At 36.0% G+C, this 26,761-nt stretch overlaps 1 protein-coding gene and 1 pseudogene across 1 annotated transcript; one reads left to right on the forward strand and one right to left on the reverse strand.

Annotated features, from left to right (window-relative positions):
* Window positions 1-909: 909 nt before the first annotated feature.
* Window positions 910-13,092, forward strand: LOC133822407 (phosphomevalonate kinase, peroxisomal-like; annotated as a pseudogene).
* Window positions 13,093-23,860: 10,768 nt separating this feature from the next.
* LOC133823826 (B3 domain-containing transcription factor FUS3-like) lies at window positions 23,861-25,005 on the reverse strand. Its single transcript, XM_062256673.1, has 5 exons — window positions 24,913-25,005; window positions 24,555-24,655; window positions 24,427-24,449; window positions 24,193-24,269; window positions 23,861-24,115 (listed from the first exon to the last, which is right to left on the reverse strand). Exons 1-5 carry the CDS (start codon window positions 25,003-25,005, stop codon window positions 23,861-23,863), a joined length of 549 nt encoding a protein of 182 aa, XP_062112657.1.
* Between the last annotated feature and the right edge of the window lie 1,756 nt (window positions 25,006-26,761).

A 26,761-nucleotide genomic window follows, 5' to 3' on the forward strand; every position in this document is an offset into this window, starting at 1 on the left:
GTTTTGCCTACTTTTGGATTTTATCAAATAAAGATTCATTTCGTCTAATATGGTTTATTTTTGCAATCTCTCTTAATCTAATAACCTATGGTCACATTCATAGGATATTAAGGGGGCATCATTGGTATATACTACAAAATTTTTTAGTATATATTACATTAAAGAATAGCATATATTTAGAAGTGCTATTATTGGTGGGGGATTAAAAACACACGGAACATATTTTGGCGCCATATGAATAAACCTCAGGCGCCAAAATGAATTTTTTTTTTTAAGTCTCATCTGCCAAATTCCCTAAATCTAAGTTACTCGAAAGATTTCTCTCAGCCTCCATCTCTCACTCTTGTCTCGTCTCTCCGCCTCACGAAGTCTCACTCTCGTCTCGTCTCTCCGCCCTCTCCGCCTCACGAAGTCTCTCTCTCATCTCGTCTCTCCGCCTCACGAAGTCTTCTCAACTCATCTCTGCCTCACGAAGTCAACTTTTCGGCCAGCCATCTGCCTTGGTGGTGCCGAGCGATTCTGACTCTAACGATTCGCAGAAAAAGTTGAAAATTGGTGTCGTTTTTTCGGGAGGCCAGGCACCTGGAGGGCACAATGTCATTTATGGAATTTTTGGTGAGAATTTTTTGTTATCATAATTCGTTTTCTTGCAGTTAATAGTGTCCATCCAGTATGGTTAAGTTCATTCATTCTATGCTTCCTGGTAGATTACTTGCAGGAGAGTGCTAAAGGCAGCGTATTGTACGGTTTCAGGGGAGGTCCAGCTGGAATCATGAAGGGCAAGTATGTGGAACTTACACCAGAATATATTTACCCGTACAGAAACCAGGTGAGAGTTTGGACTATGGTTTGGTTTTGTCTCCTCCATTTTCCTTTTCAATTTAGATTTCAAATCATAAAAGAAAAATAATGGCTGTCTTTCGGTGTAGGGTTGTTTCTGCTCCTGGCAAGGTTTTGATGATTGGGGGATATCTTATTTTGGAGAGACCGAATCCAGGGCTTGTTCTCAGTACAAGCGCTCGTTTCTACGCCATTGTTAAACCTCTTCTCGAAGAAATTAAGCCCGATAGTTGGGCCTGGGTGAGTCTAATATTGATTAGCTGTGGCAATGGATCCACAATCTACTTCTTAATTTTCTGCTATGAGTGATACTAAATAATCAAAGCCCTATGATGAATTTTACATCTATTGCGATTTTTGACTCACTGGTTGCCTGAGTTCTGCAAAGTTTTAGGACTAGCCTTGGTATCAGTTCGTACTGTGTATGGCTTCCCTTTGTTCAAGAGTGTTAAATTGTTTCCAGGCATGGACAGATGTGAAAGTGACATCTCCTGAGCTTAATAGAGAAAGCATGTATAAGTTGTCAATGAAAAATCTGACGCTTCAGAGTGTTTCAAGGCAAGTTTATATTGGGTAATGTTAAGTTTGTATTTTATTTGCTTAATCAGTTTTTTTTTTAAAAAAAAAAAATCTAGACATGGCTATATATCTCATTGCCATCTCACTGGTTATACGATCACAGAGAAAACTGGCTCTGGTTCAAAGATGTCAACTTTGAATGATCATCCCCCACTCTGCTTTGTTACTAAGTGCCGCTAATAGAATTATCATTCAACTAGCATTAAATTGTTAATTAAATCATGAAGATCTCACTCACTATATCATGATTAAAAATTCAGGGAGTCGAGGAACCCTTTTGTGGAGCAAGCAGTGCAGTACTCTGTGGCAGCTGCATATGCTACAGCTGACAAGGACAGGAAGGAAGTGTTACAAAAACTACTACTGCAAGGTAATTTTTACTTTCTCCCCCCCCCCCCCCCCCCATAGCTTACCTTTTTACCAACTGGAAGGTTATGAGAACACCAAGATTCTGATATTTCATCTTGATTTTTCATGAAGGTCTTGATATCACCATTTTAGGTAGCAATGACTTTTATTCATATCGGAATCAGGTAATTACCTTTTCAGTGTTCTATATATTACATGGTTTTCTTCCTGTCAGTGCTTGGTATGGTTAATGAACACGTTTTCTTGATATTGTCAAATCCATAATTTACAAAATCATCGGATATAACCTTTGAGCACATTTCAACATGCTGCTAAAATTTATTAGGGTGCTTTTTCTCTAAATTATTTTATGAATCTAATTGAAGATGTTAATGAGGCTTGTTGGTTGTAGATTGAAGCACGTGGACTCCCTTTGTTGCCTGAATCATTGGCTACTCTTCCTCCTTTTGCATCAATTACTTTCAATTCTGGGGAATCCAGCGGAGAAAATAGCAAGCCAGAAGTTGCAAAAACTGGATTGGGTTCATCTGCTGCTATGACATCTTCGGTGGTTGCTGCTTTGCTTCATTACCTGGGAGTTGTTGATCATGCTCACGTGAAGGGCACTGCAGATCTGGATGTGGTGCATATTATAGCTCAAACTGCTCATTGCATTACACATGGGAAAGTTGGCAGTGGATTTGATGTTAGCTCTGCAGTTTATGGTAGCCATCGTTATGTCTGTTTTTCACCAGAAGTAATCTCTTCTGCTTAGGTCTTTATCTTGTCTCCTCTTTCCACAAACAAACCTGTTGCTGCTCGTTAATTTCATAAAGGGAATATGTCATTGTTACAAAAAAATTTTTCTAACAAACATTTATATGAAAAGATACAGAATTTAAAATGCAATTTCATCCTTTTAGAATAACAAACATCACATGTAAATTTCTAGTTCTTATATTGCAGGTTGCCATAAAAGGTGCTCCCCTGGGAGAAGTGGTTATCGAAATTTTAAAAGGAAAATGGGACCATGAGAGGACAAAGCTATCCTTGCCACCATTAATGAATCTTGTAAGCATGCATTTTATACTATCCACTTGTTGTTATTTGAGGTGTATTTAATCTATTAATATTAATTTTCAGTTTGCCCATGATGATGTACTACTTTTTTAACTCTCTAAATCAGTCTTATTAGTTGGAACCGTTACTCATGTTTATCTAATTGATTGCTGTAAATGGATTTTGGTTGCATTTTGGATCCTGTGATTTTGGTTTATAGCATTGATGTGCACCTTTGAAAGCTTTTTGCTAAAAAGAGATGCAGCTCTTGTGAGTCTTGTCCCTTAAGTGATTGGTGCTTTTACAGTTACTTGGAGAACCAGGAACTGGAGGATCATCTACACCATCAATGGTAGGTGCTGTTAAAAAATGGCAGAAGTCTAACCCCGAAAAATCACAGGAAACATGGACAAAGTTGTCAGAGGCTAATTCTGCACTTGAAACACAGTTAAATACATTATGTAAATTAGCAGAAGAACACTGGGATGAATATAAGAAACTAATTAACAGCTGCGGCTCACTTAAACCTGAAAAGGTATGAATCGAGCTGCTCTTTTTTCTTTTCTTTTCTTGTCTTTTTTTTTTTTGAAACATAATTGAAAATATTGATAGAAATCAATTTTATAGCTGAAATTCCCACTGGCTGAAACTTTTCTGGGGAAATTATATTTGAGCAAAAAAATTTACATTTTCATCTTGGTTGGTTCCATTAACCTGAAAAAAGAATTAAAAAATAGACAAACTTTGTCTTCAATGGTAACCAAGTATAGCTTTTATGAAATAGATAGCGCTTCTTGTTTATTCACATTTGGAAACACATCTGTCCTGAGAATGCTTGGACGCAATTTTTGACAATTTAAAGGTTGTTAAAAAGTAAACATATATGAGTCAGAATGTTTTAATTCTGAAGTTCAACACCTTGAGTTTTAAAAAGAAATATTGCTGCTGGTACCTTCACCAATTTTCTTTTGTTTCACTTATTGCAATTATTTTCTAACCTAATGAGAAACAGTTTATCTCCACAATCATGATTTTTGGTTTATAAGGCTCAAAAAGAAAATTTGTAGATTTCTTTTTCATTTTTTGTATTTTTTTTTCTTTTCAAATAGAGATGCTACTTTCAAGTATCGGTAACCATATGTTGTGGTGAAGAGTACTGAATTCTCAAATATTGATTGGTTTTTGTGGTGGGCGTCACTTAAAATTTTGCCGTGAAAATATAGTAACATTAACTCTAATGTAAATTACATACTTAAAAGCTCTCTGATATATACAATTTCAGTGTATATACATATATTTTGCATTTAGGTTTCATTAATAAAATGCAAATCACGTTTGTGAAGAGATAATATTGTGCCCATCGGGTATGTTAAAATGGTCATCTGAATGCAACATTCTCCATTTGTTTTTTTTTTAAAAAAAGAAAAAGAAAAGAAAATTAACAACATTATGATTTAAGTAGTGTTATACAGTGCTACATTTGTATTTTGCCAGTTCATTTGGATGTGTGTTTTAGTTTTGATTTTAGTGGTGACAGAAAGGTATACCCCTTTGTGATGGTTTGTGCTTTATCTGCACTTCATTTAGTTATATTTTCATCAGAACCATTTTCATTGTTGTATCAAAGTTGTTTCCTGATAATTGAAGTACACCAGAGATATTCTTAAGAATGAAAAATGAGATGAAAGATCGTCACATTAATTGTTTCTACTGTTGAATAAGAGGTTACAAAAACTTTTGGGGCCGCATTCAGACTAAATTTATTTACTTGATGATTTTAGACATCCAAAACTGCTTTATGATGATTTATAAGTCTTGTTTGAATTTCATGAAGCAAACTATATAATGTTATTTTCAGGGAGATTTTTTTCATCGTCCTCTATTTGAATGTTAGAAATTTTTTTTGTTGATTATGTCAATATCATATTGGATGTTGCTTGTTGTTTGTATGTCAGTTCATTCATACTGAAACTTAGTCGTCCTTCAAAAAAATTTACACGTGTGATAGTGGATGGAGCAAGCCACTCAACAAAGTCAAGAGGTCATTGTCAAAGCTTTATTAGGCGCCAGAGTTGCTATGCTTGGGATCCGATATCATATGCATCTGATGGGCGAGGCTGCAGGCATTCCGGTATATTGATCTGTCTTTGATTGGATTCTAGTCAGTTCAATTGTTACAGTTAGGGTTTCAGTATAACTTTTATATTTATTATTCCACTTTTAACTGTTTTAGTAAGAAATCACCAAACAAAAGTGTACAACTTTATTCATGTTAAACTTTCAAGTCAGCAAACATCACATATACAAATGGATACACTGTTACACACAAATGTCATATATGTCTTGGTCCATAGAACATATATGGATGGTGCTTGTTTTTTTTTTCACAGAAGATGGTATTTAAGTACTTAATTGCATAATACTATAATGCTGTTGAAAAGTTTTTGGAACTTAGTGTGTTCATGATAACGGGGCTGAGGCAGAGGTATCAAAGTTTACTTACTTTTGCTGCTAAACCATCTAAGGGCTTCTCTTTTCTTCACTCCATCCCACTCTTGTTGAATTTGATTGTTGGTCTGTTTAATCAAAGAGGTGTTCTCTGCATTTTCTTTTCTACTTGGCTATTATTAGTATTCATTGAAAGGCTTATATGGGAATAAAATTTGTAACGCCCCAACCCCTGGGACCGTTACGGTGTGCCTTGTAAACAGTGCTAAACTCGCTAATCGAGTCATTTGGCCAAAAACGTGTGACTAAGTATGATTAGCGGTTTAGGGATAAAAAACTCTGGTTAGGATGTAACGTTTCACTAGAACGTTTAATATATACATTGGGATCCCAAAAATATAATTTCAGAGTTTATTACAGAAAATATTTACAACAGGCCGTTCTAAGCGGCAAAACAGGGTTCAACCCTAGTTCCACTTTAAACCTCGGTCGTGGTGGACGAGCAGCTGCATATGTACACATCATCACCTAAGCTCTTCAACTCAAGGATGGTCCATCTTCCTCTTACCTTTACCTGTACCACGTAGCACTCGTGAGCCGAAGCCCAGCAAGAAAACACAATAAAGCATGATATAATATCAACAACGATCATAATAACCGTTCAGGACCATCAGTCCAAGCAAATAGGTGACAATAGCCAAAAGTCACAGTAATGAGCATAGCTCCCTCAAGCCATGTGACGATAGGGTCACCAGGGCTTAACTGATAGGTGATTCTTTCATAAGTTTGATCAGGACAGGTGCATGGTTAATGGTCACCAACATAACCTTCCTCCCGACTCTAGAGTCGTGCTATGGACAGCGTCCCCTAGCCATGTGACAAACAATCACCGGGGTCATATACCTTGGCTATAAACATCTGGTCATAGACCAGGCAAGCGCTTATAAGTTCTTCGACCTTAGGGTCGGTCTCGCATTATTGCCATGGAGCTATTCAATGCGTGATCATCGACCTTAGGTTCGGTCTAGCATTAGTGCCATAAAGCCACTTAATGCGTGATTCTCGACCTTAGAGTCGGTCCAGCATTAATGCCGTGGAGCCATTCAATGCATGATTCATCAACCTTACGGTCGGTCTAGCATTAATGCCATAGAGCCATTCAATGCATGATTCTCGACTTTAGAGTCGGTCCCTGACTAGTCAGTGTCATACACAAGTAAGTCATGCCACCAATCATATATCACATGTTCCATATCCATAAACAAGGTATTCTGCATGCTTACTAAACAGGTATTAGTACAATTAGGACCATGCATAAACACAGAGGCTCAAGCTCTGAACGATATCATACTCAGTATACAAGCATGTCCTAATCACATGTTTCTCATGCATCATATGCAATATGTCCAGCAATTCCAACATGCACCAATAACAGCCATGCATGTCACGCTTAATAATCAACCAACATGCATCAAGAATAGCCATGCATGTCATACTCAATAATCAACCAACATGCATCATAATAGCCATGCATGTCATACTCAATAATCAACCAACATGCATCAATGATAGCCATGCATGTCACATATACACAGGGTGCAGTTTTCTTACCTCAAAGTCGAGCTAGAACGATTAAAAGAACGACCCTTGAGAACGATCAACTTTTAGTCCTTTAGCGGTCACCTAGTCATAACCAAATATAAGGTATCATCAATAAAAATGGTCAACATAAGTTCCCAAATCAATATCTAGCCTCCGGGACATCAATTCCCACTTAACCAGGTACTAGGTTCAACCCCAAGGCCTATGGCAAGCATCCCTTAGCTAAAAACACAATTTCAGCCAAATATGCCCTGATGGGCCGCGGCTCACCACAGCCATGCCGCGGCTCATCTCCCTGACAGAGGCATTTCTGACTCTGAAGCCACCTTAGGCCACGGCACACAAAAGCCAGGCCGCGGCTCATTACCCAGATCAGCCAAAAATCAACAACGCACCAGCTCGACCTCCCCTGCATTTTCCCCTAGAACCAAGCCTTCAAACCAGTTCCAAACCTTCTCCAAACACACAATTAAACCTCTAAACATCACCCATAACTCCCCCTCATCAAAATCCAACCAAACATACACAAAAACTCCCCTTGATTCCCACTTTCTACATCAAAAACCATAAGCTGAAAACCAAAAGGAAAACAGAGCATAACCTGAATTCAATGGCTAGAACTCACCTTAAAAACGATTTTGAATCCCCTTAAATGTCTGAATCAAGTTCCCTAGCTCCCACCTTTGATCTCCTAGCTCAACTCCTCAATTTGGGCTCTCAAAATTCAAAGAAAAGTGAAGGGAGAAGCTTGTATGGGAAGGAAGGGAGAGATGAGGATGGGGCTTTCTGTTTTAGTTCTGTGTTTCTACAGCCTTCATGTCATATATATCCTTAGGGTTAAAAGACCATAATGCCCTTAATCCAAATAAATCCCTCTAAAAGCTTATGAGGGTAAAACCGTCCTTTCCCGCCTATCTCGTTAATTATAATTAACGCTCTCCAATTCCCGCTATTGTCAATATTCCCAAGTACCAATAAATCATATCCCATTACCCTTTAATTCCCGGTAATGCTCTAATCATTAAATTCACCCCGAGACTCACCCCGAGCCCCGAACTTAAACCCGTTATGACTAGACTGAACACTAACATCTCATGATCGTCTCAGGTCAAATAGCTCGAACCAATCCACCTTATAATGTGGCTATATTAATTAATCACAACCATGCACCCAAAATATACAATTACGCCCACAGTGGCCAAATTACTAAATTACCCTCATAACTAACATATGAACCCATATGCATGCATTCACCATCACATAATAATATAATTCACGTAAACATGCATATATTCATTAAATACTATAATAAATCAATTATGGCCCTCCCGGCCTCCTAATCAAGGTCCTAAACCTTATTAGGAAATTTGGGGCATTACAAAATTGGTCTCAAGAGTCAAGACAGTCCATGGTGGTAAAGCAACTGTATATGAACCTATCATTTTTAATATCTATTTCCATTGAACCATTGATAATGAACCAATATCACTCTTCTTCATTGGCTGTAATAGCTTTTGGGGAATGTGGGTCCTTGTGTGTTTTCTTGACCCTGTTTTTATTTTTGTTATCTTTTGGGGAACTGAGGCATTTATAAAGGGATCTCATATTTTCATCTCAGCTAGGTTTGGTTCATTTGGCTATTTTTTCACTTTCAAGGTATTCATTATTGTAGAGAAAGTGCTCAAGATAGAACAAACTTTCATGGATTTATCATTTCCCTTATTTGTATTGATAATAAATCTGATTTTTTTTCATCCTTTTAAATTGGAATACAAACTGTTTTTAGTTTTTTGTTCTTTCTATGTGTGTTGTGTCTGCTTTTCTTTTTATCGTTGGTTTTATTTCAAACTGTTGCATTATTGTTGGCCTTTGCTATTAGTTTTTCTGCTGCTTTTGCTGCCTTTTGTCGTTGTATTTAAGATTTTTGTTGTTCTTTTTATTTTGTGAGCTCTAGTTTCCAAGGACTCTATAGTGGGTTTGGATAGTTTCTTGGTTGTAAGAGTTGTAATTTTTTTTAATGATGACTCATAATTAAAGGTCGAATGATGTTGATAGTTTATTAATTGGTATGTAATTTTGCTTTCATTTTAGTGGCTTCATTGGATTTCAAATTGGAGGGAACTTTATTTGCAGCAGTTTGCAAGAGGTATGTTTTCTTTTATTTTTGTTAAAATACTTTGCAAATGTTAGAGGAGTTTGAATATCTTAGATATTCATCCATAGTGAAGTAGGTTATGAGATTATTATTATTGTGTGCTGCGGTGATAACGGAAGGTTGAGAACTTGTGTGTATTAGTGAAGTAGGTTCTGAGAAATTTGTGTGCTGCGGCGAGATAAGGAAGAAAACTTGTGTGTTGTTTGAATATTTTGAATTGATAATGATTGATGGTTGATTAATAAATATGGCTGGAATGTTTTCTGATTTGCTGTTAGTTATTTGATGTATATCTAATAAACTTCAAAAGATTAGTATCCCTTTTGTATACACCTATAAAAGATTAGAGGATCAATATCATTACCCTATATTAATTATCCATTTTCTTAAACCTCTGTAAACATGAAAGATTTAATGTAATATGCTTCATAAGATGTAATGTAATAACCGATATTCACGAGTTCATGAGTAGGTGACAAGCCAAAAACATCAAACAGTGCAAAGAAATCTTCTAAAGTACCTGTATACGTAGTTTATCAACTTCAATCATTAACAAAGATCCTAAATTCCCAGTGAGAATTTCCAAAACATCCACATACTTTTCTTGTTGCTCCAACATAGAAATGTATACCATCATAGCTGCACTAATTCAAGGTTTTAGCATATAATCAATTGACAATAGAACAAGAAAAATATATTTGGTGATATATTAATAAAGAGAATATTAAAGCATGTATGTATGGGAGAAGATATATAAAATTGTTTTAGTACAATATCGCTGTATGAATATACACAGATCAAGCTAGCTAGCTAGCTCTAGTCTTCCCGTTCACACATAAAATTGGGAATTTGTTTTTTGTCTGTTCTAGTAGCTAGTGCCTTTTGTGTTTAATTAAAGAACAATTGTTAATTTATTAAAAAAAAAGAGAACAAGAATTCATGCCTATAATGTCTGAAGTGATTAGGGCACCCCCTAGAGGTTTTTATGACATGGAAAATTATGATGAGCAAGAATTCATGCCTATAATGTCTGAAGTTATTGAATCTAGGTTATATAATGTAGTGGAAGATGAACAATATGTTAGAGATGATTGTGAGGGTATATTAGTTTGATTATTGTGGTGTTTTTTGTAAATTGTAGAAGATGTTGCACTTGACATTTAAAGTTGTAATCAATGGAAATTTCAGTTTATACTTCAGCTCATTAATTGGTTGTTTCTTATTTGTGTATTTTTAGCGAAGAACTCTTGAAAACATATGTCTTTTATTTATTTACTTAGTTTTTGCTGGCAGTGGCTAGACTGTAATACGGATGATTTCCCATCATCTCTTTGTAATACAATCTGGTTTCTTATAATAAAAAATAAATCTTAATAAATACCTAACAACATACACTCAACATCATAGCAGCCAAATAACAGAAAAAAGAATAGTACCATAAATCAACAAAAACGATTGAATTTAATTCAGTGATAAATTCTAGATCAGTTCTCAACACAAACACCTAAACTTGCAAGAATTAGCTGACCAATTAGCAGTAGACATCAAAACTGCCAAAGCCCTCAAGCTTAAACTGCTGGTACATATTCTTCTCTATTTTTCGTAAAAGCAATGTATGATCTCCCTCATTCTACAAGTATTTCGTTGATCAATAAATGCTGTGTTTGTGTCCTAGGTAGGCATGTTCATTCCTCAAATACATATTGCTGGATACATGCATATATGGACTTTGTGTTGAAAACATATACCCACAAATACAAATACTTTACATTTATAGCACATTCCTAAAGGTGTTTGATATAACATTTATTAATGTTTCTCTCTATCTTTCGGGAAGTTGAAAACAATATCTTCTATCCATAGCAATGGAGTTTTGTTTTTCTTATTTTTGGAAGGCTCCCAAACATAGTTTTTGCCTTTCTTATAAGCTGCAATTTATAGTATCCAGGCATGATTCTATTTTTTTAAACCAAAATCATGTTTGTTCCAGACTTTCAGGGTGCAAAAAAATAATTATGTTACCAAGCAAGAAGGCCTAAAAAGTGCAGTCATTTGAAAACAGTTTAAGCTGGAATGTGTATGAAAACAAACATTCAAAAACAAAACAAAATTATACATGCATGATAGCAACCAAATAAAGAAATGATACGCTTCTATAAACTATTGAACATTTAACAAAAAAGTTGCCAAAATAAAAGTCTTAACCAAGCCTACCCAAAAGAGTGTTCTGAACCTTTGAATCATTATCAACCACCTCTTGTTCCTCTTCAATTTCTTCATCATAATTTTCATCGTCAAATACAGATGTAGTAGGCTTCAAAGTATCCAATGAATTAGAAATGTATGCCTTTTTGGGCAAAAGATAGTCCTCCTCAGTGGCCGCTTGAACCTCTGGTCCTTCATATTGCTCATCAAAGTCTTCATAATCAACATCATCTTCAGCCTTCTCATCATAATCTATGTGTGAGAGAAACACAATGAACATAATCAGAAAGTTTGACAAAATGAAATGAGCTAAACCATAGACTTTAGAAAACATATTATTTATACATTATTTTATTTTGTTTAATAAGAACTAGACCCTACTATTGTCAGACAAAATATAAAGGAGATGAAAAGTCCACTGAAATCCAAATAACAAAAAATGCTCAATCTCTTGAAAAACCAAAAATACAATTCCTGAATTCTTTTTAAACAAATCACTGAGATGCCTACTTTAGCCCAAATAATATCAATCTCTTTTTCAATATTAAAAAATTTATCTTGTCCCTTTCTAAGCACAATGACCAACAAATAGCCATCACAGCAGAATCCCACAGCTACTTTCTATTTTCGTTACCCACTCCTAAAAATTGAAACTTAACAAATTTACAGAGTACTGTAAAGTAATCCAAAAAGCCTCCAACTATAAATAGTTATACATTTATCCACAATCTTTCAGAAAAAGGCAATGCATAAATAAATGATTGACTGTCTCATTGCTGGTTTTGTGCAAAACACCAGCTCTGAGATAGAGCAGAATGATCCTTTCCATTCATAGTGAGTTCCAATAGACAGCTAAAATCTTAGAATTTAAAGTTGTCCTTTAAAAGTACTTCCTCAATTTCACAATCGTCCCAAAATCCAAGTCTTTCTTCTATTTCTACCTTAACCCTCACCTGAATATGCAAATATTGTACAGTGAAGAATCATGTTGCTTCTAGGTTCTCCAAGCAAGAGTTTTCTATGACAGCTATTGTGATGTAATACTAGTGATCTACTTATGGGTTCAAATCAAACCATTACACTAAAGAAACTGAGAAATGCCAAGGTCCGCCAAAAGTATAAAGAAACTCTTCAAGAGGAGTATAGCAATTTGGCATTCTATACTTGTCAGATATACACTTATAGGAACCAAAAATTCTACAAAGAAGTACATAGGATATGTAAAGCTACCTCACATATATATATATTCTCTTAGTCACTAAGTAGACTAAGTGCTGGCACTAAGAATATTCTCTTAGTCAACATATGTCTTTTATTTATTTATTTTTTGCTGGCAGTGACTACTAAAACAATCGTATGTAATGTAAAAATTCTACATTTTTATGGAGTGGAAAAAGTAAATATAAAATAATATGAGGATAAAAGTGGCAAAAATGGACCAAGAGATGCTTATCCGCTCTTTTACTATTAGTATGACACTTTGAATTTTTATTTCTTTGATGCCAAGAATGACTGTTTATTTCTTTCTTTCTGACTTTTATTATAAGTTTTTTTTGTGATAATTGATAATATGTTGTTATATATGATTTTTGTAACTCATCAAAATTCGTACTAATTATAGAAACGGTTGATCAGAAACTAGTCAAAGAGTTTGCCAAGTACAAGATATGTCATCTCCATCTACAAAAGGAAAGAGGCCAAAACACATACCTACAGGAAAATTAGTTAAACTCCTCAATGAAAAGAGGAAGAGCTTTAGACTAAATTTGGAAATGGATAAGGTTGTTGAAGAGAGATGGAGCAAGTGCACAAAGGATGATGAATTGAAGGATGGAGCAAGTTTCACGCATGGTTTACTTTTGTGTATCTTGTAATGTTTCTATTTTTCATTTTTGAAGTAAAAATTGTTCAAGATTATAAAACTTTATTATGTTATGCTTTCAAACTTAAGTTAGTTAGAACTAAGTTCTCATGAAGTAGACACATTCATGGTTTGAATTAGTTATTGTTTAATGTAATACTTATGGTTTATCAATCTATTGAGAATTACATTTTATGATTAATTTTGAATTTTTTTTTTATCAAAATACAATAATGAAAATCTTTTAATTAAAAAAAAAACCATATAAGTATACTTATCAAAATAAAATTTAAAATTTTATTACTATATGTTATGATTTAAAAACATATTATAAGCGTAAAAAATCGTTATGGTTTATATAATATAACAAACTAAAAATGTTATCAAAATAATCAAATGTAACAGTTGAAAAGTGTTATGAAAAAAGTACAAGATTAAACTTCAAATTTATAACCAAAAACTCTATCTAAATGTTATTATTTGAATATTATAGCACCTAAAAATGTGTTATTGAATAGTTTAAGATAACACCGAACATAACATTCAAAAACTATTATAGAAAAGACTGGACTTTTAATAACAGGGGCTATGTTAGCATTTTCAGAAGTGTTATCAATAGTCCCCGTTAGCAGTTTTTAAGTGTTATGAATAATGTTTTTTCTTGTAGTATATAAATACCACCAGCTTGAAAAATAAAGTAACATATACGAAATACATACAAGTGTTTGGAGATAACCAAATGCGCGAGCTAAGATAGTTTGGATATAACCGAATTATCAAAAACATACAAGTGTTTGGATGTAACCAGATGCGCGAGCTTAGATAGTTTGGACGTAACCAAATTATCAAAAGATAAAAATGTTTGGATGTAACCAAATATGCGAACTAGATTAAAAATATAAGTGTATGGGTTACGAACCAAACACGACCTTAATAGGTTTGGAGCAAACCAGCTAAAACTAATCGACAGTAAGTTGGAACATAAACCCACTTCGAGTTAAGTCGAGATCGAGGCTGGAGTATCTTATAAAACAATAGTTTCGAACTCATAACCTCGGAGAGATAACCAAGGACGAGAAAAAGTAACTAAAAAATAAGATATAACTAAACCGTTTGCATTACACACCATACAAGTACTTTCAGGTTCATGGTTAAAGTAATATTCGACCTTGAAAAATAACGAGATCGGAAGCGGATAATTCGAGCATACTATGCGTAAATGCATTGAACCTCGAGCCTAAATCCAAACTATGTTTGTGCGAATAAACAAGCATACATGATTCTTTAATATAAAATGTGCAAACTATTTCAAATCAAGAAAGGTAAAGCATATATATTAAAAGAAAGCCAAAAAGAAAAAGAAATTGTATCAGCCCTACAGGCATAAATTAAAACAATTACAAAAATAAAGGGACGCAGCCCCGGAGTGAAATTTATGAAGGAGCAGTCTCCTTGGCCTTCTCAGCACCAGCAACACTAGTCTCTCCAGGATGAATAGCATGACTATCCTTCTGAGCAGTCTCCCGAGCAGCCTCCTCCACGTCAAGTCGAGCTTCCCATTTGGCCACAAATCCTTCCTCGAAAGAGCCCAGGAAGCTGGTATCAAGGTCAGCGTTGCTAGCCCAGATCCTGTACATGGTTTGATCAACTGCCTTGTCCTTCTTCTCTTTGTACTCGGTAAGGAGGCGAGCCTTTTCACTCTCGATTATCTCGAAAGTGGCAGCCTTCTCCTCCTCGAGCTTGGCATTAGCTTTCTCCAGCTCCGCAAGCCGAGCATTCACCTTTTCAAGCTCTGTCTTCGAGTCCTTGAGCTCATCAGCCATTTTAAGCTGGAGATTCCTCGACTCCTCGCCAAAGACATGCTCGAGTGCACCTCATTGGTCAGCTTATAATTAAGCTGAGCCGAGACGACAAGAGCCTGAAACACAAAGAGATTGAATTAGAACATATGCCAAGGCACATAAGCAATTAAAAGTAAGTTACGAAAATTACCGCGGCAGTAAGTTCAATACTCTTGTCATAAAGAGTATTGCAGTCTCGAGCCTTATTCACAAACTCCCAGTGCTCAGCGTCGAATCCCGTAAGACTCTGACCCACCCGAGAGAGGATATCCGAGCCAATTACAGCTCCGTGGGCCCCGGCGGCACTATCAAGCACGAACTCATCAACGTGAGGTCGGACCGACAACAAGAGTGACTTGGAGGTTGAGGGTTTTTTCGGGGGTGGGCCGAGTGTTGGAGGAATTGTAGCCAGAGGAAGCGCGGTAGATGCGGCCGAGACGGATGCATCGACCTGGGCAGTCGGGTCCTCGGCTGTACTCGCAGTAGTTGAAGCTGGTGGAGTTTTCTCAGTGCGCTTAAGGATTTTGGAGGGTCGGTCTGACCTCCACGAGCCTCTTGGGCGCTTACTCTTTTGAGCCCCCTCGCCACTGTAGAGCACGGCGTCAAGGTCAGAGTCCATAGCACCTGCACAGCTGCAATCAAGATTTAGCATGGTACTAACAAACGTAGAAGAAATAAGAAAAAACAAGTGGAGAAAAACCTAACTGGAACTCTCCTCCAAGCTTGAGCTCGGAGACCATGAAAGTCCCCCATCTTTAGAAGAGGCGGGGGGAGTACCTTCCCTATAGGTGGACGTCAACCTCGAAATGTCCCTATAGTCGTTGGTCCCATATTGGACGGCTATTCCGTTCCATACCTCATTCAGGCTATACATAGTGTCGTATTTCCCGAGCCAGCTATCGAACCTATGAACCCTTTCATCTACCCAAGTCCATACATAAAAATGGTCTCTATCGTCCTCGCACAATACTAACCTATCGGGTTTGTGTTTTAATAGGGTGGGGGACCACATTTTCGAGCTTAGGATGACTGTACCTTGATCATCCGAGCCCGAGCTCGAGGCTTCATCGTTGGCCTCGTTCCCTGATTGCGGGCTCCTTTGGCGAACTGGAGGCGGGGGCCTCACCTCTCTCCTTGGGGGGAGGATGCCTGTCGGCAAAGGCACGAGCTCCCAGCAGTCATATTTTTTATTGGACCAATCTGAGGTGGATTGGCCATTTCCCAAGAGCCCGCAAGCTTGGATCTTACCTTCATGCAAAAGATATGAGAGGGATCTCCTACCATAAGGGAGTTGGAGCAGAGTCTCTCTATGCTCCTTCATCTCGTCAGTAGGAGTAGGACGATGATAGTTGGCTGGAAAATAAAATACATTTCAACTAAGTACGGACCTATAGACAAAAGTCCGAGCACAGAAAAGAAGGAGGTTGGGATACTTACTGTTATCCCAAAAATTTGAAAAGATGATTTGGCAATAAAGTTGACAAATGGCATGAATTAGTTGGGTGATCTGGCTTAACGGTAGCCCAATGCATCAGTTAAAAATTGGACTGCTTGAGAGGTGCCATAATAAGTTAAATACACCCGACCGAAGAGAATATTTGGTCTAAGGGTTGCTTGGCTCAGACCCCAGTTTGAAGACCCTAGTGATTGATTTGAAACCAAGTCCAAGAAGATTGGAGGGGTTTGGATTTTGGTTCAAGGGATAAAAAGCAAGAGGTCCGATCGGACCTAAGCTTGAGGAGCCTCTTGATATTTTGGCTCGAGTGCGTCCGAGGTGAACCTCTCAAGGTTTCCTGGGTATTGTCTCGAACGTGTCCAAAGAGAGTGACTAAGGGAAAGAGGTCCCGTGCAAGCCAAAGTTTGGGACTTAAGTTTCAGTCAAGGGAAAGGCCACGTAATGGCCGATCGGATATGCCATGGAAGAGGTATGCTTGGGCTTGTCCGAGGTGAGATTGAAGGAGGAAGGTTGGCTCGGACCACTTTGGTCCGAGGAGAAGATTACAAGGTCCGATCGGACCTTGCTTGAAAGAGATAGGCTCGGACCACTTTAGTCCGAGGAGAAGGGCATCATGTCTGATCGGACATGCCCATGGGAGAGGTGCCTTGGACCATTTTTGGTCCGAGGAGATGGTATGAAAAAGATGGCTCGGACCACCTTGGTCCGAGGAGAAAACTACAAGGTCCGATCGGACCTTGATTGAAGGAAATGGGCTCGGGCTTGGCCGAGGTGAGATGCCAAAGAGGGTGGTTCGGACCTCCTTAAGCCGAGGAGAAGACCATTGTGTCCGATAGGACAAGTCATGGAGGAGCTTACCTCGGACTTGCCCGAGGTAAGAAGAAAGGAGGTGGGCTCGGACCACCTTGGTCCGAGGAGAGCCAAAGTTACATGACCTTTGGTCCAAGGAGAGCCATGCATATACCACCTTTGACCCACGGAAAGCTTGAAGGAGTAATCAACATGCATGTGAGACTACGTCAAACTTCTCGAAACGACTTCAGTGAGAATTGGTCTAGGCATCCGGGAATCTCTCACTCCTCACTCGAATTTAGGATCAGTTGTATTTTAAACATTTATTGTAATATAAATATAAGGTGAATAATAAAATATCCCTATCTAAAGGGGATATCAGTTGAGAATCCCAGGTCTATAAATAGAGGGTTGGGAGGATCGTAAAGGGACTTTTGGCAAAATTGAGAGTTAACCTGTGTTCTAGAGAGAGAAAGTGTTTTTCCCTGAGAGAACCCCTTTTTTGTATTCTGGAATATTTGCACTGAAGAAACTCAGTTGACGCTGGTTCATCTGATCTTGAGTGTGAATATATAATAAAATCTCTAAGTGGATTAGGCTATTACCGACTATCGGGGCTGAACCACTATAAAAATCTCGTGTTATTTATTTGCATTGATAAAACTGTCTGTTGTCGTTTATATTCTCTTGAAGGCTTGTCGTATCTGACGTTCTCACGTCATTGGCTAAAACCACAGTCAACACTTACGAATCCGTCTGAACGAGTAGTATCGAAACGGAGCTAGGCCATCTGTCCAGAAGAAGGCCTTCTTAAAGTCAGGAGGATGGTTGGGAAGATCCTCAAACATATTTTTCTCCTTGGGGTAGCTCGAGAGATAATAGAAGCTGTCTCCTCCCCGTGCTCAGGAGGGATTGCTTTTCAAGCAGAAAAGATACAGGATCTCCTCTGGCGATGGTCCTTTCCACTTCAGCTCGTGGTATAGTGACCTCAGGGCAGACATAACTCTGTAAGAATTAGTGTTGAGCTGGAATGGAGCCAACCCAACGAAGTCTGTGAAGTCCTTGAAGAAAGACTTCAAAGCCAGTATCGCTCCTGCCTTCATGTGCTCCTGGCTCCAAGTCGCGTATCTCAGCTTGTTGTCAGGATTTCCATCTCCTGGAGCGCGGAAGCTTCACTCGTGGGAGGTAGGGGCTCGACACCTTAGTGAGCCTGATAGTCTTATACCATGAAAGGCCATGATATCGTTTATCTGACCTAGTGAGGTAACCGAGCTCCAATAATGCTCGGCCTCAAAAATTTCCCTCCTCGATTGTGAGGTAGAGGGCTCCACCATCAGTGAGAATCGAAGATCTCCTGGGTTATACGCGACTGTCACTTTCAGCCTGGGATCAAGGGGGATCGGTCTGGGCCCTGAGTCAGATTCCGGATAAAGAGCCTCTCGAAGGATTTTTCTCTTCTTCTCTATAACTTCGACGATTTGATGATGATAGTAAGCTCAGGTTTCTTCTTGTTCGCAAGCTAGCTCGTGTTCACGAATCAGACGCTGGTTCCGGGTAAACAACGACTCCGGGCTCGGAGTTTTTGGTGAATATGGGATGGCAAGCAACGACCCCCACCGTCTTTCCAGATTCTGTGACATCTAGCAAGAAAGAAAAAATGGTGAGGGCCATGCATGCAAGGAATCAAGAATAACAATCTTGGTGGGTCAAGCTCGAAAATGCTTGGATACAAGATGAGTTCGATCCTGGAGACCCGATTAAGTGTCATGACGTGTACTTCACGAAAAAGGGAGGGAAGTGGGTCTAATTTTTTAGAATCCCGAAATATCAGGAAAAAAGGTGGCGATTATTCAAAAATGGTATTTTTGAGTATCGTGCATTCTTTAAAATCAAGATTTTGTACCCGATATCTTGGTGTGCAAGATATGTCCAAAATTTGAAAACCCAGAAAAAGACCATATTTGGGTCTTCCTACATTTGAACTGGATTCAAAACCAAAAAATGGGGAACCTAAACTAATATTTATCGATCAAAGTATCCTAGTATATCAAACTAGAGAATAAACCAGCACATTCCCAGAAATGTAAAAGCAACAAAGGCAGAAACTGGCGTAAAGAAAAAAAAGAAGATATACATAAAAGTTAAGATCAGATACTTACACACTGAAGATGGTGGTTGCAGAGAAACAGATGATTGAAGAAGAGGCTGCACGTATGATCTCACGGTCTCGAACAAGCTGGTGGTCCTTTGTTTCTTTGGCCGAGAGAACATGTAACACTAAACACTTTCTAGGCTTGCCTCTGGGTTTCTCTTCTCTTTTTTCTTCTGGTAAACGTGAAAATGAGAGGAAGAGGATGACTGAAGTCCTATATATAGGCTATCAGAAATCTTAAAAGAAGGAGTAATCTGGGCCATTGGCCAGATTCCGTATCAAATCCAACAGTCAGGGATAAGAGACAAGATGGTGCCGTAAGGGTGGCAGGCGAACGATCATGGGCAGCTTACCGAGGCACTCGAGTACCTTGAATAAGCAATACTCAACTGACGCGTGTCCACACTTGAGTATGTGTGACGGTGCGGTTCCCAAAGAAAGTAGTTCAAAAGTTTCATTCTCATAGGATTCGAACAAATACTTTTGAGGGGGCAAAATGTTACACCCAGATTTCGAGACTTGAGGTTGTGACCTTGAAAGCTGGATCCGTCAGGGGTGAGTTCGAGATGGTCGAAATACATGCTCGTAATCTAGATACCGAACCTTCAAAGCAGGGGCAACCTCGAAGATGGGCAGCCTCGAAGTTCTTGCAAGCTCGGAAGACAGAACATCGGAGTATGTCCATTGTCAGATGACCTCGGATCAAGTGGCCCGAGCTTGGCATGAGTGTGAGCTCGGGGTAAGGCAGCCTCGGTGGTACTTACCCTTTCCGAACTGATTTCGGGAAAACAAGACAACTTGTACTTCACTCAGAGACTTAGACGGGCATGATGCTGATTGCTGATCTCGAACGACTTAATATGTCACTTGAAGGGACACAGTCCATGCATTCAAGAGATATTATTGTTGTAACTTCCCTATAATAAAGGGATATTTATTAGTCGGTTACACGCCCCCTGGTCTTCAGGGGACGTTTCCTTGTATATAGGAGTTACAGGCTTTAAAGCCATTACATTTATTAATATACAGGATAACTTCCCAAAAACGTGTGGGATAGTATTCTGAGACTTCCTCTATAAATAGAGAAGTCATGTACCTTTGTAAATGACCAAAATTTTGTGATCTTGAGAGAAACTCTAGAGAATTCATCCCTGAAAGATTTCCAGAAATTTCTTAAGTTCTAATAACAAAGACTCGTGGACTAGGCAGAGTTAACTGCTGAACCATGTAAAAGATTCTCCTTGTTTTATTATTTTATTCTGGTCATAATTCTTTACTGTTTACGTGCTCTACATTTTAAGTTGACGAAAAGCATCGTCAACAATAGAATTTATTAATTATTTTTATTAAATTTATATTAATGTCATATAAATCATAAATAAATATCATATTTTAATCAAATAATTTGTTTGTGTTTGTTCTAGTATTTTTAATTTGAGAGTGACAACAAGAGATTATATATTATATGTTTAATATAATATTAAATATTATATGTATATTTTAAATTTAAGTTTCTTGCTAGTTTTTTTTAAAAACAATTTGTTGCTAATTATATTATATGTTTATTATGATATTATTCTAATAAGTGAGTTTAAATTTAAATAAATTTTATTTAAGTTATAAAGTGTATAATTTCATTATTTTTAAATAATTATCATTCTAAAATATCTCAAAAATATCTTATTTTAATTTTTTTAATTATTTATTATTTTAAAATAATTATCATGGTAAAATATCTGAAAAATATCATATTTTAATATGCTTAATTATTTATTATTTTTAAATAATTATCATTATTAAATATCTTTAAAATATTATATTTTAATTTTTTTAATTATTTATTTTATTTTATTTAAGTTTAAGTGTTTACAAACTACCTTTAAATATAAGAATATTCTGTTAAATATAAGAATATTTCGTTAAAGTTAACGTTAAAGAAATAAAAAACTGTTAAAATTAAGAATTTTTATTATATACACACTTATTATATAATAAAAGATATATATATATATATATATATTTATAAAGGCAAGTTCTTAAGTCCCTCACCGGACTTAGTCCAACAAGTGGGACCCAAAAAAATTGCCAAGTGTCAACTATTGAATTATTTGGTGTTTTTATTATTACATGATTTTACTTGATGAGCTGGTGATGTAAACCGGTTGTAAAAAAAAATTGAATCATGGTCTGAAAAGTATGGGCAAAATAGTAATTTGCAGGTAAAAAAAGTCTACAGTGGAGGGCAATAAGGTAAAATTAGTATTGTGTTCAAACATATTTACGAAATTGGGAAAGTAATGTTTAAGAGTCACTTAGTAATTTTTAAAGGAGTAGTCAGGAATAATGTTGCATGTAAAAGTAATGAATTTCCAGTAACTCATCTGCATATAAGTAACATTTTGATGTCAGTAAATAATATTAAATAGAGTGGTTAGTAATAACATAATAGCTGAAAGTAAAAAAACCGAAAGTAATTATTGTTTGTTTTTTTGTGAGTAACAAATGAATTGTTTTAGTGAATATCTCAGTTTTGTTTGACTTGTTTAATGGTTAGAAGAATGAATTACCATTGATTATGTAGCTTTAGGTTGTATAGTTAATTTAGAATGAATTTTGGCCATTATATGGTATTTGGTATGTAAGACTTTCCCTTTGCATAAGTTATTTTATAATCTCCTGATGTGTAACACAATTAGAGTATAATAATAATAATAATACCACTAAACGTACCATATTTAAGTTATAATATTTGTATGGTTGCTCGATTAGGAGTCACTACTTCGTTAAAAAAAGTGTGATTAAAATATTTCTATCATAAATGGAGACTAAAAATTTAATCTCATACAATATAAAAAGATGATCAATTGATGAATCATTCATACTATACTTTTGTAACTTCATTTGACTTGTACGGTGAAGTACATAGGTTTAAATTGCAAACCACATTGGCGGCTTAGTTGACGAGAAAATTAATAATTTGTTATTGATTGCATGGAAGATGGGGTCAAGTAATTGGAATGTGTCGATTGTACGAATATGTGTTATAGTAGAACATTCCCAATCACGGTTGTATAATCTAAGCTTTGAACTTACAAAATTATAGTAGGACCCAATTAATTTTCCAATTGTCAAGTTTTGAACAATTGTCATCTCACGTCAATTTTGTAGTAATGTAATGTGTCTATTTTATTTGGTATCATGAAAAAATAGCAAATTGATATTCGATTAGTGACTAAAGTCACAAATTTCACCTGTTCGCCCTTAAAAGTTAGCATTTTCGAGATTTTATTGGTACAATTATTTTTGTCTCTAATATTGTCATTTTATGCAAGATCGTGATGAACTATAAGATTGGTGTTCGAGTAGTGATAAAGTTACTGTTGGACCATAAAAATAAATTATTTAATATTTTAGTACTACGATTAATAATCTTGATCAACAAAAGGTAAAATAAATCTATTTATTTATTTTAGTGTTATTTAAATTAGTGGTATGATTATTAAATACATACATTATTTATTTTTATTCAAGATTATTTTTGGATGTAAACCTTACATTTAGAAATCATTAGCAAAATATATTTATTAAATATTTAAACGTAAGAAATTGTTTTTCTTTCCTAATTATCTAATTCAGTGCACACACTCCTAACTTATATTAAATAAATTTATGTATTTCAAATAATTACAAAATCATGAATTTAAGTACTATAGAAATATAGTAAAATTATATTATATCTTAACATATTCAATTAAAAATATAAACAAAGTTATTAAATACAAATTTGTCATACCAAAAATAAACAAAATAAAACAAGATATACATTTATGAAAAATAAAAAATATTTTTTTTCTTGAACTCCAAATACGTAGCATAAGCAAATCAAGAAGAAACATATCAAATTTATTTTTTACAGATTTATACAAAAATATGTTATATATTTACATGTAACTACTACACTACTTTTAAGTGTTTCTATAATTCTTTAGTACCCAACTTTAGATAGAAAAAAATAAGTTGGTTAAATATTTGGGTAAGTCTAATATATATATATATAGAGAGAGAGAGAGGTATAACAACTTTTGAAGAAAATATTACATTTTGGAAATAAAACTAACAGGTAACAAGTTACTAAGGGTAAAAAAGTATATTGATGCTTTTTCATACAAAAATATTCATCTCACCATTAAAAGAGAATCTCTAATTATCCCAGGGTTAATAATTTGTGATGAACTTAGTACCTCAAAATGAAGTGAGGGACTAAAGAAATGCCCATTTATAAATATTAGTAACTTTCTTTTTCTAGCAATGCATTATTATTTTTGGCTACTTGGATGGATTCTTGTTCAAGTTTAAAAGGAAGTATATAGCTACAGATATATAGGTTTTGTATTGTGCCTACTATAACCAGATCCATATGTATATAGCTAGCCATGGCAACACGTACAATACAAATTATATGGGGTTTTGCATGGGAATAATACAAGAGCTAGATCGAAGCCAAAACATGATGAGATGAGATTCAGTGGTGGTTGGCGAAGGGTGAAATGTTGACTACGTTTACGTACTCATCATCATGAAATTCGTCAGAACTTGGAAATTGGTGACTTAATAAGCCTAAGTTCATGCTGCTGCTTGTCATGCCCATGTCGCCGGCCGGCAGCTGATCCTGGCCGTAATAAGGCGCCGTTGCCTCCATCTCCATGCTGTAATAATTACCATAATATTCATTCACGCTAACCCGCGGCGCCCTTGACAACTTTTTGGCACGGACAGCCTGAAAAAAAAATCATTATATGAAAATGGTAATAAGAAATGTAAGAGATGATAATATATATATATACACACACTCACGTAAGATCCGTTGTCATCGTCTTTGTAAACCATGATGTAATCGTCCACTGCTAATCCGTAGGTGGAAACGAAATCCTCTGTAATATATACAGTCAATGTATTCAATTATATATATATATATATATAATATGTATAAAATAAATAAGGGATGAGTAAATTAATATCGGTAGAGAGATTTATGACTCACTAGTATTTTCCAAAACATACATTCGGCTCTTGTTATTGGGCCAGTACCTGCATGCGATCGAATAGTAGTACTGATGATACATAATATTATTATATAATTTATATTAGCCAGCCGTAAAGCTTTATATATATATATATGTATATATATGCAGATAATATATATATATATATATCACCTGAACTTTAGACTCCAGACTTGGAAAAGGTCCATGTCGTCCACATGCAACCAGGTGCCTTCCTTTGATTCCAGACTCGGAAGATGCATTTCAGCCACTTTCTGATTATTAATTCATTACTATTATTAGAGAATATATTTATAAAAAATATTAAGAGATAGATAGCTAGTGAGAAATATCACATATTATGCCTACCATTAACTTATTATTATTATTATTATTATTATTATTATTATATATATATATATATAACCATAACTATCTATTCCCAAAATAAATATGCTCATTCATAATTATTGGAGCCAGTTCCCCTCTCACTAACATCTTTCATTTCTCTCTTTAAAACTATCTCTCAAACTCTCCACCCCTCTCTTATTCTCTTCCATGATGTCACCACCACAACCACTTTCTTAAGGCGGCAGAACCCACCATTCCATGCTGCCACCGCCATTAGGATCGTCCTTTCCATTGAAACCGCCCATCCAACATTGACGACACCACATCCACCACCATTTTCGCACCTCAGCCAAGCTCTCTTTTAATTTTTTTTTTAAGTTTTAATGATGAAAAATTTAATCAAAAACATAAACCGAGGAAAAGAATGACTTAATTATACACTAATTTATAGATTTCAAACATTTATGCACAAGATTTTTGAGTTTTATTTGTATATTTTTTAGATCTAGAACTCAGAAAAATTGCAGAAAAATGATGTCTAATGATGCATAATGATTACGGATACGATGCCGTTGCGATATTGCCTTGAAAATATGATTTTTGGAAAAAAAAAATGTCTAACGATGCTACTGCGATGCTATTGCGATAGTGCCTTGCAAACATGGTTTTACTCAAAAAAATGATACCTAACGATGTTGTTGCGATTCTAATGCGATGTCAGTGCGATGATGCATTTAAAACATGGTTTTTGGCCAAAAATGATACCTAACGATGTTTCTGCGATACTATTACGATGTCTTTGCAATGATGCCTTGAAAACATGGTTATGCCTAACGATACTGATGCGATGCCAGTGCGATGATAAATTAAAAACATAATTTTTGACCAAAAAATAATGTCTAACGATGTTGTTGCAGTGCTATTGCGATGGTGTCTTGAAAACATAGTTTTTGGTAAAATAAACGATGCATAACGGTATTGATACGATGGTGCATCGTTAGGCACTATCACAACGACTTCATAATAGCATCGTAGGAACATCGTTAGACATCATTTTTTGGGCCAAAAACCATGTTTTCAATGCACCATTGCATTGACATCGCAGCAGCATTGTTAGGCATAACCATATTTTCAAGGCACCATCACAACAACATTGCAATAGCATCGCATCAGCATCGTTAGGCATAATTTTTTTTGGCCAAAACCATGATTCTAGTGCACCATCGCACTAGCATCGCAACAACATCGTTAGGCTTCATTGTTTTGGCCTAAAAACCATGTTTGCAAGACACCATTGCAATATATAACATCGCAGCAGCATCACAATAGCATCGTTAGGCATTTTTTTTTTGGCCAAAAATCATATTTTCAAGACACTATCGCAATGGCATCACATCTGTATCGTTAGACGTCATTTTTCTGCAATTTTTCACAGTTCTAGATCTGAAAAAAATACAAATAAAACCCAAAAATCTTATACATAAGTGTTTCAAATCTATAAATTAGTTTCTTAAGTGTAATGCCCCGGATTCCCTATTATGGTTAATGGCTGGATTAGTAGGCCGGGAGGGCCATAACTGTTTAATTATGCCATTAAATGTATTTATGCATGTTTATGAGAATTATATTATAATATGATGTTAAATGCATGCATGTGAGTCCACATTTGTTTACAGGGCTGTTTTGGTAATTTGGCCCGTTGAAGGTATAATTGAATATCTGTTAGCATGATAATAATTTATATTGTGAGACCACATTATAATGTTGATTGGTTCGAGTATTCCAACATGAGACGGTCGTTGAACATGATTTATCGGTTTGGTCATAATAGGTTTGAGCTCGGGGCGAGTCTTGGGGTGTTACTAATGACTATAGCGTTACCGGGGATTTTAGGATAACGGGATATGAATTATTGGTGTTTGAGGATTTTGAGATTAGCGGGAATTGGGAAGCGTTAATTATAATTAACGGGATAGGCGGAAAGTACCAATTTTGCCCTGGTGATGGTTTTAGAGGCTTTGGATGACACA

The sequence above is a fragment of the Humulus lupulus genome, chromosome 3, assembly GCF_963169125.1.
Source record: "Humulus lupulus chromosome 3, drHumLupu1.1, whole genome shotgun sequence".
NCBI classification, from domain to species: Eukaryota; Viridiplantae; Streptophyta; class Magnoliopsida; order Rosales; family Cannabaceae; genus Humulus; species Humulus lupulus.